Raw genomic sequence first — 17,641 nt, 5'->3', positions numbered from 1 at the left:
GGTGGGCCGGCGGTACCGAAGTGGGCCGGTCGAGAGTCCCGGGCTGATTTGTTGTCCCAGTCCGCCCCTGTATACAGCGATTCTGCACTCGGTCAATCAGCTGCTTTTCATTTTTATTCCTGCTATATTCAATGAGTGATACAAATATTTTTTACCACAAGTTCTTAATAAAACTGACACTGTTGGACTTGGTACTAGTTGACTGCAACCAGAAATAAAATGAAGTACTTTACTGTGTACTTTGTGAGTAATCCTCTGTCAGAGTCCCCTCCATAGTACATAATGCATGTTTTTTGCTATCTTTGATGAATGATAAAAATAAAATGTTACCATTAGTTCTTAATGAAATTGATACGGTTTGACTTTGTATTAGTAAGCCTACTACTAACAATACATTGAAGTACTTTTACTGTGTATTTTTTGAGAAATACTCTGTCAAAGTCCCCTCCTGTGAACAAAATCAAGCCACTTCTGCTAAGTTTGATGAGGGAATTCTTTTTTGTTGCCATTAGTTCTTCGTGAGATTGATCCTGTTGGACTCAGTACTACTGAAACTACCCCCACAAGTACTATGAAGTACTTATTGTGTACTTTTCCAGTAATCCTCTGTCAATGTCCCCTCCTGAGTACAAGAATGCATGTTTTTCTTTTAATAAGCGTTAAAAAACATTTCTTCCTGAGACTGATATTGTTGGACAGAGTATTTTAAGAGGATGGTAGACATGATATCAGCAATACTTCCAGTCAGTACTCCGGCAGCAGCATTTTCACACCTTGGAAAGTCTTTAGAGTCTGGCCTGGAATGGATAGCTGGTCACAAATATCCTTCAGCAAAGTAACACACTCTGTCACATGGTTGCCCTCTTATGATGCTGCTGTCTTTTAATATATAATTATTCCTCTGCCGCTAGTTCGTTCCTCGCAGATTCTTCAGTCTCATCAGCCTCATCCTTCCATCAGTCCCAGTTAACGCCTCCAGCCCACTTCCAGTATCTGACTCCATATGATATTGTCCTGATGCTGTAAGGGTGATGCCCCATGATCACAAAATGACCCCTCTAGAGTGCCAAGGACCTCATATTATGTCTGTCATTAATGTTACATCACCCATTAAATCACCCAAAAAATATTTTTTTCCCTCATCAAACTTAGAAGAAGTGGCTTGATTTTGTTCTCAGGAGGGGACTTTGACAGAGTATTTCTCAAAAAAATACACAGTAAAAGTACTTCAATGTATTGTTAGTAGTAGGCTTACTAATACAAAGTCAAACCGTATCAATTTCATTAAGAACTAATGGTAACATTTTATTTTTGGGTCATTCCAGAATTGGAGGACATTTCATGTCCCCCATATAAAAAATCTAATAATCCATGTCCAAAAAGCTAAGACATGCACTTGTTGTGTTAAATATACTTGTCTTGAGACAAGATGCATATAAAGTTGTAGAAAAAGTGGTTTCAAAATATTATTTAAAATATCAAATAGCTCTCGAACACCCCCTAAAATTGCCCTTTTCTCTTGTCCCAGCTTCTTGGTGACCAACTTGCATGTCAACTATAACATTTAAAATAGGGTTTTTATTTACTTTTTTGGTATTATTCTATTGATATATGTGTCTTGTAATGGTAAAATCAATTTGTTAAATCATAAACACATTTTAAATAACAGTAATTTTGCACAGAAGGTGTGTCCCTCAACATGCGCGCAACCCTGTTACCGAAACCTTTTTAGCTTGGCAGAGGAAGTGAAAAAACTGTTTGTCGCATGACACAGTGGAAAGGACATCAGCAAGCCATGTGCTACTACCATGGGTAGACCAAAACTAAGTCCTCTCTTTTATTTGTAATATATTTCCAATCTTGTCACTCTTGAAGGAGTGTGGCACTCATACAAACGCAACCCTGTTACTCAAATTATGAGACAAAAACAAATTAATTTCAAATGTATCTTTCTTTTGTTAAATATATATAAATATAAATATAATATAAAGTGTGTCCATTCCTTGACAATAGCATTACATTGTGCAGCTAGCATTAATTCTTGAGGTAAAAGCTCAAATTAGCATTGATTTTCAACCCTGTTACTTGCAACCCTGTTACTATAATTAGAGTAACAGGGTTAATTCTTCATTGGAAAATATACATTTGATGCCTTAGCTGGGCAAATCACTTTTTTTTATGGTTTATTATCTGTTTTTCCTAAATACATTACAAAAAATAATCAAATGAAAGGTTCATTTTTCAAAAATGTTGGTGTCTAAATTGTCCTCCAATTCTGGAATGACCCTTTTATCATTCATCAAAGATAGCAAAAAACATGCATTATGTACTATGGAGGGGACTCTGACAGAGGATTACTCACAAAGTACACAGTAAAGCAGGGTTGCCAACTTTGGGTACCTGGCTGGAGTGAGATTTTGATATCATGGGTTTAATTCGGTTTAATTACACATATGCACACAAAATGACTGCTATCGTGTCAGCAGCGGGACCTTAGCATATAGGATATATATACAATATATACAAATACACAATAATGGACACAGACTATAAAGGGCACACAGTTTCATTCACTAATGAAAGTCAAACATGTTTGTTTCCACTGTTTTATTGTGTGCCTGTCGCGATAAGCAATTAATTGACTTATCGTATGATAAATAAAAATGAACTCGATAACTTTTCTGACCTCGATAAATTGTCATTTACATGAGGATGTGACTAGCAGTTTGAAAGGATGTACTTGAATTATTATTATATATTATCATTATGTCAGTGGTCTAAAATGGTCATACAACGGTGCCGACAATATTATCGTTTATCGCAATAATTTCCGGGAAAATGTATCCAACAAAATTAATTATCGTGAGAGGCCTATGAAACACACACACAAACAAATCTACAGACTTACTCCAAACTGCCAAATATATTAATTAACACACTCTCACTCTCATATACTCTTTGACTCTATTTTGGCCTAGTAGAACAATAAGCAGCAGACTTTTACTTTTTTATCATTTCTACTGGATTTTAGATCTGCGCATGCGCAATACGGGTCGGCAGTTGCGGCTCCAGAGTATTTTTGTTGCGTAATCTATGGTAGGGCTAACCCATACAGTGATGGGGCTCAAGTCAGTATTTGCAATGTAATTACATACACGCTCCCCCCGATAGTGAAACGCCACGCGTGAGGTTTAGATTATTTCCCTGTCTCTCTCAATCCAAATTGAACAGTATGAAATAAAAAGGCACATTTGTCTTGTAGTAAATAAAAAGGGCGACCTTTGTGTGACTTTGTTCTGAAAGCTGAACCTGCTGCTCCTCACAGAGAGAAGAGGGAAGAGGGAAGAGGCTGTGTGAATTACTTTACATTGTGGATAAGGGTGGATAGCCCCCATTGTTCTGTGTGTCAAAATGAAAGACAGCCCACACACCTATCAATCATCAAACCGTGGGGTCTTATTTCATTACGTGTTGATTTCAATCAACACGTAATGTTGTATCGATGTATAGAGATGTACTACCGCAAAAGTATTCTCCGTCGGGACTTCCTGCAACAACACCACGCCGTTATCGTGATTCTGATTGGCCAGAAGACATTATCAAAGATGTTCTATTGAGAAGATGATCACTACGTGACAAAAGTTTTCAAAACCGTTTCTAGTCTTCGTATTCTTGTTTTTGGCGTGAGAATAGTTTGGGCAGCGTGAGAGCGTGAGATTGAGAGTGAAAGCGTGTGTCACACGCCAGATGCGTGAGAGTTGGCAACCCTGAGTAAAGTACTTCCTTTTATTTCTGGTAGCAGTCAACTAGTACCGAGTCCAACAGTATCAGTTTTATTCAGAACGTATGGTAAAAAATATTTGTATCACTCATTGAATATAGCAGGAAAGAAAATGAAGAGCAGCTGATTGACCGAGTGCAGAATCGCTGTATAGTTTAAATCTCCTTAGTTACAATGTTGTCTATTTTAGACAAAGGCTTATTATATTTACAGCCCTAAGAACATTCATTTTCTGGGCTCAATATGTGTCTTGGCTGTTTTCGTTGTGATCGCTAAATTCAGATGCTGGATCGCTAGAAACACCGCTGTCATGATCAGGCTGGCAAGAGCTGTTCCATGCTCTGCTCAACCTCCCGCCTTCCCAATGGACTCAGTAGTGCCCCCTGCTGCCGTGGAGCATGTGTGAGTGAGCATGTGTGAGTGTGTATGAGCACAACCACGGCGGAATATTACTGCCAAAAGTCACGTGACTCAGTCACGTGACTTTTGGCAGTAATATTCCGCCGTGAGAAGAAAAAGTTTTGTACTTGTAAAAAAAAGTTTTGTAGTTGTAAAACAAAGTGTTGTAGTTGTAAAACAAATTTGTGCACTTGTAAAAAAAAGTTTTGTAGTTGTAAAACAAAGTGTTGTAGTTGTAAAACAAATTTGTGCACTTGTAAAAAAAAGTTGTGTACTTGTAAAACCTAAGCTGAATTTGTCTCTGAAACATGATTTATCGTAGTTTGGACACCCCTGGTCTATGGGAAACACTTAATCACAGCTAAAATGATGCTAATAAGGTAAACATAAATCGTCAAAGTAAACATTTGTAATGTTAAAACTCACATTAGTTACTGTTGAACTTGCAATAGTATTAAACACTGACAACCGGTTTTCCCTCTGACAATTTAATGTGAGAGGGAAAATATTGCAATATGTAAGCAGGCAAAATGCCTATTAATACAATTATTCAGTTGTGACTTCAAAAACGTGACTTCATTTGTTTTTTACATAAAAAATATGTATTGCAAATGAAATGAACAACATAATAGTAATTATAATAACAAAAACAAGTCAGATCCTACAAATGAACAGGTAGTGGTATTTGTGTGCAGTCGACTTTAATTCAGCAACAAAGCAACCCTTAATGCAACATGCTTCAAACCCAGTTCCAGCAATTTAGCAGATTCCAGTGATAGAAAAGATGTCCCACCGTCAAATCGTCAACAATGTTTTTATTTGCTCTTTTCCTTTCTTACATTTTCCTTAGAGACTGTTTTGTGCTTTCGACGTACATGTGTTTTATAATTGTTCTTATTTAACTTCAGTGAGCAGTGTGGACAAGTTACAAGTTTCTTTTTAGGCTTGCTTTGTTCTTTGAGGTCTTGAGTGGCCTCATGTTTCTCCTGAGGTTCCTGGGGTTGCTTTTCCGGAGCAGGGTGACAGGGAGCGAGGAGCAGGCGAGATGTTGGAAGGAGCTGGGCTGATGCAGGAATGAGCAGATAAGATGTTGGAAGGAGCTGGGCAGGTGGAGGAGGGTGCAGGCGAGATGTTGGGGGAAGCTGGGCAGGTGGAGGAGCGAGCAGGCCAGATGTTGGAGGGAGCTGGGCAGGGGGAGGAGCGAGCAGGCGAGAGGTTGGAAGGAGCTGGGCAGGTGGAGGAGGGTGCCCTTTAGTAACAGCTTTTTGCTCATGTGAATTGAGATGCAGTAGAAACTGGGCTCTGTTAATTATTGTGACCGAGCAGTGAAAACAATGATAGTGAGTTGCTGTTCTGCAGCTTAAGCCACACTTGACAATTGTGAACTCTGAAAACAAGAAACAATAGTAAAGTCAGTAAACTTGAAGATATTAAGATCTCATTGTGAACGATGTCAAAAACAGACAATTCTAATAAGAGCAATGTGTTATACCTCCGTGCTTCACAGTAGAATGGCCTTTGATGTGGTTTTCGACCTGATACTTCTCACCCTTGTATATGCAGAAAAGGCAGTGATAACTGCCAGAATTACAAGTTAGGATTTTAGGGCTCTCGCCATCGCATATGTGTGTGATGTGTCTCTGGTCAAAGAAAAGAAAGACAGACAAAATGGGCATGTTAGACAGAAATAAAATAAGCTGCATGCATTTAATTTGTAAATAAAATGTAAGTGAAACATAGGTTATGTATAGTAGTTATTAGTAGTGCTAGGCACAAATGATTTACAGACTTTTCTGAACTTTGCTAATACAACCATTTTCTATTTTGAAGCAACACATAAGAGGAGTCAAGCAGATATTATTTATTACAAGGCTTAGTTGAATACTTGATTCTGATTGGTTGTTTGTAACCAAGCGTTTGTTTTAGAAGTATGTGGCCATGTAATAAGCAGGATAATGTGCAGTGAGGAATTCATTATTCTGAATCTTTTATTGACCGCCTCGCTGCACATTATCCCTTACTTACTGTAAAACACTTGCTAAAGGATGCTTTGCAAACATTCGGGAGGATTAATTATTCCGCAATAATTTGCATTAGTTGGTCATTTCTATTATTGCTCTGGTATAACATAACAACTACTTAGTAGACTATGCATTATGTCAGGGCTACTTACTTCAGTTGCAATTTGACGCCAGGTGTCGTGTGAATCCCAATAGCTACCATAGATTGCACGGGGCGTGCCTCAAACTTTGAGCTCCGCCCACATTGAGACACGCCCGAATTGCACACTGAACGGGCGCAGCCATGACGTTGAGGGAAAGTACCCGGATGGGTTGCTCTCATCTATAAAATGAACAATTACTGAAACATAAGTGGCAGCACATAGCCATTGCCAGGGCTAATAAAGGAAATAGGTCATTAACGTGTCCTTTTTCCAATAGTACAGTTTGTCTTACTCATTCAGATGACTCAGTACACTTTGCTGCTTCAAACCATAGACTCTATGCTTCAAACTCATGTTATTTACCTGTATGGGGTCAAAGGCGTGTGTCTTGGGTTATGCTGTATAGTTAATTTTTGACTGGGCAGTGAAGATATTAAGATGCCATATGAGTCTGAGAATTTGTTTTTACTAAAGATTAACTAGACAAATTGGCCTTTGTGATGTAACATCAGTGTAAAAAATAGTTGTTGAGGTTTAAACCTGTTTATATTGACATGACACACTATGTCTCTGTCATGTTAGTGTGTGTCTATTGATCTGCCCCATTGTTGAATGACATCACAGGTTCACTGACTCTCAAATGTGTCACCTTAGTGCAGACTGGTTAGATATAAGTGTACTTAAAGACTTTCCAACCACTCACAATAAAATCTACTCTAAATGATGCATGATTTTGCATATGGCTCATGTTTTAAATTACATTTAAAAATATCTAAATTGTAGGAGACATTAGAAAATATCACCAATAAAAGAAATTGCACAGAATTGTTCCATTGTTTAAACTTTAGTTTAATATTGAGCAAACTGAATCAAGTCACACTTTTTCAGTCTTGAAAGAAATATTGTACAGGTGGTCACAAATGTGCGTTATCTTCCACTGTGAATTACAGTTTGCTGTAAATACATATACAACAACTACATGGCAGTGGGAAAACAGCACTGACCAATGTTTTAATTTTTGATTTGGCATGTATAATATTACATATCATCTCCTAATAATAAAAGATACATTATTAATCATTCCCCATTGTGAGATATCGCATATCACAGAAGGTTGAAGGGTTCTCCCTGAGCTCTAACTTTACAAAGACTGTTTCATCAGTGATTACAAAAAGGAGAAAAAAAAAGTTCCAAAATGTCTACCTGTTCAGGACTTAAGTAAAACTAATTTCTGACATATCAGCAGAATTACTCATGATAGCTTTTGCTATCCATTTTGTTTTCAGTCATTGTTGAATTCATAAGGTATTTTTGGCTATTGCATTTAGAGTGCGGACCTTGTTCGCATCTGTCACCTTCAGGCCGTACTCAGGTGCTGAAAAAGCTGCTCCCATCGTCACACTGGTGTTCCTGCGTAGGGGAATATCAGTTTTTTCAAAGCCTATAATTGCAAGAAATCTTGGAATTTATTAAAAAAAAATCCGACATACCTGAATTTCATGGCAGAATCCTTACTGGAGCGGGCAGAGCCGTGAAACTCTTGAGCACCCGAGCCCTCTAAAATTCTCTGAAGGTTCCTTTCAGTGATACCTCCTCCTGAATAAAAATAAAACATAGATTATCAAATAGTAACAAACCCTAACCCTAACCATTCATGTCTTCTATAGAATAGGGTACAATGGATCCTCATTCACAAAAGGAAAGGAGATAAGGCTGTTCAACAATTCTATCACCTAAAGGTATGCTGTTAATAACATCCACTGTTTGCATTGCAAATGTTGGAAAGATTGAAAACATCCTTACTTAAAGTGCACAGAACTAAGTATTTTACTGTATACATTGTACATGTGTTTTATATCTCCAGGCATTCCTGTTCAGAGAATATTGTGACCAACTCTATACTGCACACTTGTGGTCCAACTTCAGAAAAGCAATCTCCCAGAGACTTCAAGTAGCTGAGTATATATATATATATATATATATATATATATATATATAAGAACTAGATGGTGTAGTACAAGTGTCATGGACAAAGAAGTCAATACTTTACAAACTGCTCTAAGAAATCTAAGTTTATTTATATTTGCCAGTTTAATTACTCTGAGAAGAAATTGTCTGGAGACATTGTTATAGTTGTGTTGTTTTGTAATGACATGTCTTTAACCTGGAGCCCTCAGTCTCTAATACAATTTTGATTTGATTGATTATACAAGAAACAAGTACTAACCTGGCATGATGGCAATTCTCCCTTTAGCCTGTTGAAGATAAGAAACAGTGGAGTATAGGATATAAAAATTGTAGGAAGGCAGAGACAAAAGCTGCACATTTAAGTAGCCTTGCCATTCTCCTATGCTTGCATTCAACCATGTATGTGTACATAAAATGTATACATACCTGATCAACGAGCCGTTTGATGAGAGGGAGTCCCTCCAAAGCAGAGTTCTCACAACCACTTGTCAACAGACGCTCGAACCCCAATGATATCAGAGTCTCCAGAGCAACCACTGGGTCGTGAACCATGTCAAACGCTGCAATAGGATCAATATCAGTTTAAAAACATGAGTTCAGAAGTCTTTCACGGCAATGTAATCACTCTACTTTGCTATTATTCCATTGAGGCTTTTCTGTAGTGTAGTTGCTGGCAGCTGCATGGAATTAAAAAAAAAAAAATTATATGTTTAAGTTGAAGAAGAAAAATCTTACCTCGGTGGAAGGTGACTGGTAAAGGTCGGGCAGCAACTAGTGAGCGAAAAATGACAAACAGAAAAGTACATTAAACAATACGAACCTCAAACTAAATACAATCAAAAGATGCAGTATGAAAACATTGCATATATGGCTTCTATAAACCATAGAGACATGATCAAGTAAAAATGCAGACAATACCCAGAAACTCCATACAGAGCTCTGCATCCACCCGTCCATCCTCTGTCAGGGCTCCCAGCACTAGTCCGTCAGCCCTGTGGCTCTTCATCAGCTCTATGTCCTTCCTCATCACCTCCACTTCCTGGTCTGAGTATAGGAAGTCCCCCCCACGAGGCCGTATCATGACGTAGACTGGGGTCTTTACATACTGCTTCACTACCTGCAGCAGACCTGTGGCAAAAGCAAAAATGGTGGCATAAGCAAGTTTTTAGGTTGTGTTTCTGTGTGTGACTTTATTTAACAGCGACAGTGCATGAATCCTTGAGCTTCTGGGACCGTCCACACAGCAGCGTTAAAAAAATCTTGGAGGTGGGCGTATCTGAAGCTTGGGGATTTTTTGCGAGCAAGGCACCAACAACCAATCACATGAATCTCCCGCCCCCGACATACGAAGCAAAAAAGTTTGAAGTAAACTGGATATAAACTCCCCAAACAGGCGAAAACATACCACTGTCTCTGCCACCTCCCTCCATGCCTGGCTCCTCCGGTTTATATCCCGGTAGGTAAATAGGGACTGGTCATAAAGCACCGGGTGATTCCCTACCGCTAATTTCTCCTCCATTTTTTGGAATATGAGGAAATGACCTGCGGTATGTCTCTCCCAGCATACACGCGGTTTGATTGGCTAGCGCTTGAACTGTCAGATTTCTATACACGGGATTTGATTGGCTGACGCTTCCACCTCAGCTTCAAAAGTTGCTCAACTTTGAATCCTGAAAATCCTGAAAATCTCCGCTCGCCTGCCCACAATGCAGTTCGGCGAAAAGTGAGGCAAAGTGACGTCACCCCATTCAAAGTGAATGGGCAAGATTTTTTTAACGCTGCTGTGTAGACGGTCCGTGAATGGGCAGAAGCGTTTCAAGATTTTTTAACGCTGCTGTGTAGACGGTCCGTGAATGGGCAGAAGCGTTTCAAGATTTTTTAACGCTGCTGTGTGGACGGTCCGAGATGTAAGCTAACCTTCCTCTGGCTGCCAACAGTCTGAGAAACTGAGTAAGACTTTGGAATATTCAACCTAAAACTAACTTCACCACAGTGGTGAGCAACTATGATAAGCAGGTGCAGCTTTTATACCAAGTGTAATAATTGAATAACAAAATAAGACAACAGAAACACCTCACACAATTTATTTCTGATAAACTAGGTTCTTAATGATATGAAGAAGGAGTGGTAGTTGGTACAGTTCCTCTTGTGTAAGCTGTTCCAATTGAATGCTCTTCAAGATACAAAAGGGTTTATGGTTGTGGATGAATGAATGGACACAAATGAACTGAGCTCACCTAGACTGGGCGTGAGTCCTCCCTCAAGAAGACTAGAACACAGTTCAAGTCGACCTGCACCTGTCAGGAGAGACACACGGTCAGATATACCCGAGACACCGTCTGCTTAACTGCTTTATTATGTTGAGTTTAATACCAAAAGCGCAACAGCGTGGACTGCACATGACCAACCTCCTCGTTCAGCATTGATAGCAGACTCCACGGAGTCCACACACGCCTCCATCAAAAAACTCTCAGCCATTCTCACAGCCTGGATAGTGATACATGAAACAGACAGACAGTAGCAGAAAGAGATGCATTGTGAATGTGTTAAATGAAACGCCCAAACGTTTTGACTTCTAAAACAACTACCTTTCAAATCAACTTCCTCTTGATTCATGGGAGCATATTAGTGGATTAGAAGTGATATGAAGTCAGTACATTGGGGAACTGGTTAATTTCAGCGCCTACACCCATAGATATATGCCTACACCTACCAGTGGATCAACGTTTCCTGGTTAGTTGAATTTCAAACACACGGTATGGTGGATGGGCGGTGCTTTACTGGTTATGCATCAATACTGGGATAGAGGGAAGAGCGTGGCCGCCCATGCGGGATACGCTAAGACACAAAACATGCACCAACGACCTCGTCCCGTCTCGAGATAATACAATTTATAAAATAATACAACATTCATTATTCTGATAAGTCTTTTACATTTTGTGTTTTAAGTCTATCAAAAGGGGAAAAAAATGTCCTCGCTAAATGTCTGTGACGTCATGAGGTTAAAGTTGAATTGGACTGTTAGGAAACCCTTTATATATACAGTGGAAACGAAACGAACCCAAACAGGTTGTGTAATAGCCGGTTACAGCTTTAACCCAGGTTTCATCTTTTCTACATCACTTCAGGACCAGTTATTAGATAAAGCTCAACGATGCTACTATCTTCACTACGGACAACCTTGTTCTACGGCTGCAGAAATGTTACCAAGGGATTTCAACATACCACTGTGAGTATATAGCTAGCTCCTGATATCAGCTAACTAGCTAGAGAAGCATTAAAAGGTCAGACTGCACTGCAAGCAATTTACACTTATATCATATAATACGATACGGGAGACAGTTTCGAAAAGCTAGCCCATCAGCTAACACCTTTATGTTTCACTTTGCCGTGGTTTTTAACGTGTATTAAAACAAGTTAGTGCATCCTACGTTACCTGGGTGTTTGTACTCTTCAGCAGTCACGTCCGCAACGTTATCAGTCAAATGAATAGCTAATTTTACGGTTACGTTAACAACTTCCCATGATACCGACCTTACGTTCGCGTTTATGATAAACCAATATTATTAATTTCGTTATAACGTCAGGAATATAACTTCATTATTTAAATGTCCAATAACTACATTTCCCTATCGACCAGAGACACTGAACCAAACCTGCACATATTTTACAAATAAGTCGTCTCCTGGACATTTACTGAGTAAATCTATCATAGGAGAGGTTATAGGAGAAAGCAGGGTCATCTTGTGTGAAATGCTCAGATGAATATAAACACCTGAATACTACCCACATGTGATTCTTGTTTTATTTTTAATATAAGGGACATCAATATTATGCAATCTCCACCGTTTGGGAAGAGTTTTAGTTAATACAAAATACGTTTTTTAAACTAAATTGTGAATTAAATGTCTCAATGGACTGGCTTTGTATAACCACATGTTATGAAACCAACATTACCACATGTTATGAAACAAACATTACCTAAGCCTTGGCCCAAGGTTGGAAGAAAACTTTGTTGAAGGAGCTTTCATTGGGTTGTTGTTAATTTAGCAAGGTAAATGTGACAGTTTTTTTCTCTTTTAAATGTACAATATCAGCGAAGTCCACAGCCTCGACAATGGCTTGTGAAGAGAGGTCAGAGCACCATCACTGTGGAGGCTGGGGCTTCCTCCGCCCGGGTAGCAGCTACTGTCCCCAACGTGGCCACAAATCGCACTGTAGGTCAATGGTTAATCGGCTGCAGCGGGCTGGTGGTTGGAGCTATTGTATTGGGTGGTGTCACAAGGTAAAGCGACGTTTGTTTATTACAGTCGTTCTCATATTAAAGTGGTGTTGATAGATAGTACTTACTGTATATGTGCATTTGTTTCATCAGGCTAACAGAATCAGGACTTTCCATGGTTGACTGGCATCTGGTGAGAGAGATGAAACCACCTCAGGGGCAATTAGAGTGGGAGGCTGAGTTCTCAAAGTACCAACAGTTTCCCGAATTCAAAATGTAATGCTCCAACTTTTCTGTTTACCATATGGCACACTTTTTAAACGCACCCCATCACTTAAAATGAAAACACACGTTTGTAAGCGGCCTCATTTTTAATTAATTAATGCTGGTGCTTGAGGTGTCAGCTAAATTTGTCATTTTATTTCCACAGAATGAACCATGACATGACTCTGCCAGAGTTTAAGTTTATCTTCTACATGGAGTGGGGCCATCGTATGTGGGGGAGGCTGGTTGGACTTGCGTACATCCTCCCCACCGTTTACTTCTGGAAGAAAGGATACTTCACTCGCTCCATGAAGGGAAGAGTGCTTGGACTTTGTGGATTTGTCTTCTTCCAGGTAAGACTCAATACAACTGCGTTGGTGGGAGACTATCTTAGAAAGTTCATCCTTTGTGTACCTCTCTTTTCAGTGTTACTTTTTCGCACAGCATTTTTACACTTTTATTTTTCAAGATAAGCTTTGTAGTGTCTGTAATCAAATTGTATGGATGTCAAATTATATAAAAAAAACAACAACACATAAGTAACTGTCCTTGTGTGTGTGTGTCCTCTCAGGGACTTCTGGGGTGGTACATGGTGAAAAGCGGTCTGGAGGAGAAGCCTGAGTCTCATGACATCCCGCGGGTCAGCCAGTATCGTCTGAGTGCTCATCTTGGTTCGGCCTTGTTGCTTTACTCCGCCAGTCTCTGGACAGGGCTCACTCTGCTGCTGCCTATACACAAGGTACAGAAGCAGTCTCCTGCATTCAATTCTCCTATGATAATACCAAATATATTTTATTTCAGTCTGTGTGAGCAAATTATTTGTTTATTATTGATGAATGCATCTTTCTCACAGGTGGCAGAAACCAAAAACCTCACTCAGCTTAGGAGGTTTGCAAAGGGTACCGGTGGACTCGTGTTCCTTACGGCTCTTTCAGGTACTTTTTTAGTATTTTGTGAATGCATCATCATACACATATTCTTTTGAATGTACTTATGATGCTTTACGTTTCTCTTATAAGTTTTGGTAGTACAGTGCAATTTGCTTTAGAGCATGTTTAGAGAGTTAGTTAATACAAGAAAATATAAGTTGTAAAATGTAATCTAATGTAACAGATTGTTAGGATAGATGTATATGAATATTAATTTCGGAACCATTTCACAAATGCTTGATTACAGGGGCTTTTGTTGCTGGTTTGGATGCTGGGCTGGTGTATAACTCCTTCCCTAAGATGGGAGAACGATGGATCCCAGATGATGTTCTGGCATTCTCTCCAACCCTCAAAAACTTTTTTGAAAATCCCACAACTGTGCAGTTCGACCACAGAATTTTGGTATATTATTTCTAAATGGAATTTTTTATTAGTATGAGGCATGTGGATGCAGGTTGTTGATTGCATATTGTGTTTTCTAGGCTATCTCGTCTTTGACCGCGATCACAGGCCTCTATCTGTTCTCAAGGAGGATGTTGCTGCCCAGGAGGGCTAAGATCGCCATCAACCTTCTCACAGCAATGGCCTATGGACAGGTAGGCTACCAGTTAGCTCAGAAACATGTAACCTCTGTTTTTAAATGTCTATTACTCCTCAGTTTAACTAAACTCTGTGTGTTTGTGCTCCTCAGGTCGCGCTCGGTATCAGCACCCTGTTACTCTATGTCCCCACTCCACTGGCAGCAATTCACCAGTCTGGCTCTGTGGCTCTTCTCTCACTGGCTATTTGGGTTCTGGCAGAGCTTCGCAAGATGCCCAAGTAAACGGTTCCTCCATGAGGGAAAAATCTAATCCCTAATAGCCACACTTCACTAAGAGCCAGCAGTGTCCTTGTCAACTTGAGGCCTTCACAGACAAAAATGAAACATGGCAAGCATTACAAAAGTCTAATTCAACACTGGACTATTATGCATATCTCTCCTGTGGTGACCAATGTTTCATAACAGGGTTTTAAAAGCAGGGTGTTCTTGAAATGTTGTTGATCAAATATTACGAGAATACATCAAGGCCATCGTTGAGAAATCGAATGAACCACGAAGATGAAAACTTGATGTGATTAGTTTTGTGAGGATCGAAACAAAGAGATGCAAAAGCAAACAGATTTTCAGTTTCTTGTCAGCTTTAATGACAACAACATTTCCATGAAGGATATGTATTTGTTTTGCAGGTTTTTTTGTTCATGTTCACAGTTTTAACAGAATGCTTTTTGACTGAATATGGTAACTAAGTAGTTGCTCACCTGTTGCCTTGTGTCTGGTCATAAATTGCCTATTAGTTCAATCAGATGTGGCTGTTGGGATTATATGTATAAATGTGTATATTTAAGTTATGAACTGTTTCTTCCTGACATTGTGATGCTGAATTATGAGGTATAACCTATGTAGATTTTGATTTGTTGCTTTGTACCATATGTCAAAAAAATATAAAGATAAATGCACTGTCCTATTTTAATACAATTCAAACTCAACTCTATTTTGCATAGTAACTGTGATTTTTATTGTCTCTGTACAAAATATACACATTTTGGATACTTTATGCAACCGGTTGAGGCTAGCTAACTAGACAGTCAGTACAACGGGTTAGTAGGTTCTCATTGTTCTAGACACAGTACATGCGGGTATAGACTGGTTTTACTTGTGGTCTGGAATAAAATCTAAAAACGATTGGCAAGGAACAATCAGAGTCAAACCACTTTAACCCCAGACGGGAAAAAAATGAAGAACAGAAAAAAAGAAAATTGCAGGGCAGGAAGTGCATATTGTCATCAGGGCCATAGTGCTCCCTGTCACTGTGCTCAGAGAAGATTGCGAGGTTGAATACTTGGAAAAGTGCTGATAAGGGGTGGACATTATTGCTACTCCATGTCAGTCTCTCTGCATTTTAAGGAAATAACCAATTAATTCAACGTTTGAGGGCCTCTTTCTTACACCCTGATAGATAGACAGTATTTCTGGTGGTTGCAAATTATTCACATGCCTTTCTGATAAAGTGTCGGTTAACAACTCAACCACACTTGATTTTGGGTAATGTGTAGGAAAACCACATGGACATTTTACCTAATTACATGTCTTTATCTCTGCTTGCCCCTTGTCATATTGACAATACAGCATCACCCTCTCTCTTCACCCACTGGTGGGCCTTTTGTCTTTATTTAAAGTGGCTTTATAAACGTCTGTAATTTATATTTGGTCTCTTTGGTGTAACGGAGAGAGGGAGAATAGAGAATGACGGGTAGGGGAACTATGTTTTTAAATCACGTCTCTCACTAACAGCACGCACACACATACTATGCCTCTTTCAAATTGAATGAGCCTAATTTAATGCAAGAGGGGTTTTGAATATTTTTTAAGTGGTAGAACCTGCTACAGCCACACAACATTTCTGATTACAAGAGGTTCACAAGTACAATCTGCAATCTAATAATTCCCCTTTGATGTATAGAAAGACTTGTACGACTGTGGTATGCCTTTCCTTTGTCAAAGGAGGCTGGGATGATGAAAACAGCTTGTTGAGTATAGTGCAACCCCCACATTGTACTGCCTAATATCACACCAATGGGAATGCTAGAAAATGTACAACAGTCAATAGACACCTACAGCTAGGACTGTAATAGTTTGGAAGGCTTGGGAACTATTCTACTAGAATCCCATGAATGGAGGTTGGTGTTGCCCCTTTACGTGAGAAAAATGGGTGACATCTCTTTCTGTTACACATGCACACACATGTACACAAAGGGTGAGGCACCTGTGAATGACTAAGAACAGCAGACAGACAAGCAGACTTTGGAGTATCTCTGTAAATAGATAATTGAATATTAGTGACATCATCATGCGATATTGTAATCAGTTCCTCGTGGAAAACAACACGATTGAACCTCCATCTGTAAAACCAAAATGCTTGGATCTCAAATTTGTCAGTTGTTTCCTCAGGAAGTGTCTTTCTCTCTCTCGCCCACAAGATGGCGGCAGATTCATTTCTATATTCATGGCCGGTGGAGTCTTGCGGCTCCAGGGAGATTTTACCTGCATGCACAGAGGCAGGATCGGATTCACAAATCCAAATCTCAGCCACCACAGGGAAATAGGAATAGTGATCTTAGATCAAGGTTTGGAGGCAACTTGCGCCCTCTGAGTTCAGCCAGCACATGCTGCGATAGATCCTCCATCAGTAGTAATACATAACAGTTCAAACAAAACAGGTGTGTGCCAGTGCCTGTGATCCCGCTGCTGTCCTTCTTACTCTGTGCCTCCGGGGTAAAACTAAGGTTCTGCATGATGAAGGAAGTCAGGAAAACTCCATTGTTGCTGGGACAAATGTCCCGGGGTCAGGGTAGAGGGAGACAGTCTCTCGGTGTCCTCAGGACTCACAGCTCTCAACAGACACACAAGCACAAGCTTGCAAGTCAGAAAATGGCCACACATACTCACACATTCACAAATTCTCTTTGTCTCTTTTTAATCCCAAATCCTCTCATACACACACATACTCCCCTCCCTGGTGCCAGGGACTCTGATCCAGGTTCCTAGATGACGTTGTCAAACAGCTGCATGGACTGCATTATGCTCTCATCCTAGAAAGAGACAAGGGGTTTGGAAAAGGTGTTATTTCTCATTATGTGTAATCCAAATGATTCACAATAAGGTTAGTGAAGATTGTAAGGTACAGTCAACCAGTAATAACGCCTACTCAGGCCCTTTCCAAAGTAAAAATAAACACCAACCAGCACCTCTAAAGCCCACTAATCAACATGTTATGTCACATTCTTTATAGAGAGTTAAATATTTCGTTATGCTAAACTAAGCTAATTGGCTCAAAGCTTTAGCTACACATTTAATATACATACATGAAAAAGTA

The 17,641-nt window shown here is 39.5% G+C and overlaps 3 protein-coding genes across 11 annotated transcripts in view; 1 reads left to right on the top strand and 2 right to left on the bottom strand.

Moving 5' to 3' along the window:
- Nucleotides 1-4,803: 4,803 nt before the first annotated feature.
- Nucleotides 4,804-12,387, bottom strand: cutc (cutC copper transporter homolog (E. coli)). Of its 5 annotated transcripts, XR_004557709.1 has the most exons (12): nucleotides 10,901-11,077; nucleotides 10,721-10,799; nucleotides 10,550-10,609; nucleotides 9,231-9,440; nucleotides 9,048-9,083; nucleotides 8,739-8,872; nucleotides 8,572-8,599; nucleotides 7,835-7,940; nucleotides 7,682-7,754; nucleotides 6,354-6,523; nucleotides 5,673-5,820; nucleotides 5,360-5,567 (listed from the first exon to the last, which is right to left on the bottom strand). XR_004557709.1 is itself a non-coding variant. In XM_034151727.1 (11 exons), exons 2-11 carry the CDS (start codon nucleotides 10,788-10,790, stop codon nucleotides 4,996-4,998), a joined length of 1,437 nt encoding a protein of 478 aa, XP_034007618.1. In that variant the 5' UTR covers nucleotides 10,791-10,799; nucleotides 11,749-12,387; the 3' UTR covers nucleotides 4,804-4,995. The 5 variants fall into 5 exon arrangements, 4 of the variants coding, with proteins under 4 accessions (XP_034007618.1, XP_034007617.1, XP_034007620.1 ...); XM_034151727.1 differs by lacking the exons at nucleotides 6,354-6,523; nucleotides 10,901-11,077 and adding an exon at nucleotides 11,749-12,387 and having other exon boundaries at nucleotides 4,804-5,567; XM_034151726.1 differs by lacking the exon at nucleotides 6,354-6,523 and having other exon boundaries at nucleotides 4,805-5,567; nucleotides 10,901-11,103.
- Nucleotides 11,319-15,259, top strand: LOC117499385 (cytochrome c oxidase assembly protein COX15 homolog). Its single transcript, XM_034151730.1, has 9 exons — nucleotides 11,319-11,541; nucleotides 12,410-12,597; nucleotides 12,688-12,810; nucleotides 12,965-13,151; nucleotides 13,370-13,537; nucleotides 13,652-13,733; nucleotides 13,975-14,129; nucleotides 14,210-14,323; nucleotides 14,419-15,259. The coding sequence occupies exons 1-9, from the start codon at nucleotides 11,467-11,469 to the stop codon at nucleotides 14,548-14,550; spliced, it is 1,224 nt and encodes a 407-aa protein (XP_034007621.1). The 5' UTR covers nucleotides 11,319-11,466; the 3' UTR covers nucleotides 14,551-15,259.
- LOC117499387 (Kv channel-interacting protein 2) overlaps nucleotides 14,894-17,641 on the bottom strand; it is a 93,562-nt gene continuing 90,814 nt past the window's right edge. For all 5 annotated transcript variants that reach the window (XM_034151738.1, XM_034151736.1, XM_034151735.1 and 2 more), the window contains one exon: nucleotides 14,894-17,357. In XM_034151738.1, the coding sequence (XP_034007629.1) occupies nucleotides 17,310-17,357 (48 nt within the window). In that variant the 3' untranslated portion in view covers nucleotides 14,894-17,309. The remainder of the gene's footprint in view (nucleotides 17,358-17,641) is intronic.

This window comes from Trematomus bernacchii, unplaced genomic scaffold, assembly GCF_902827165.1.
Source record: "Trematomus bernacchii unplaced genomic scaffold, fTreBer1.1, whole genome shotgun sequence".
Classification (NCBI taxonomy): domain Eukaryota; kingdom Metazoa; phylum Chordata; class Actinopteri; order Perciformes; family Nototheniidae; genus Trematomus; species Trematomus bernacchii.
This window is presented reverse-complemented; position numbering and strand designations above follow the sequence as displayed.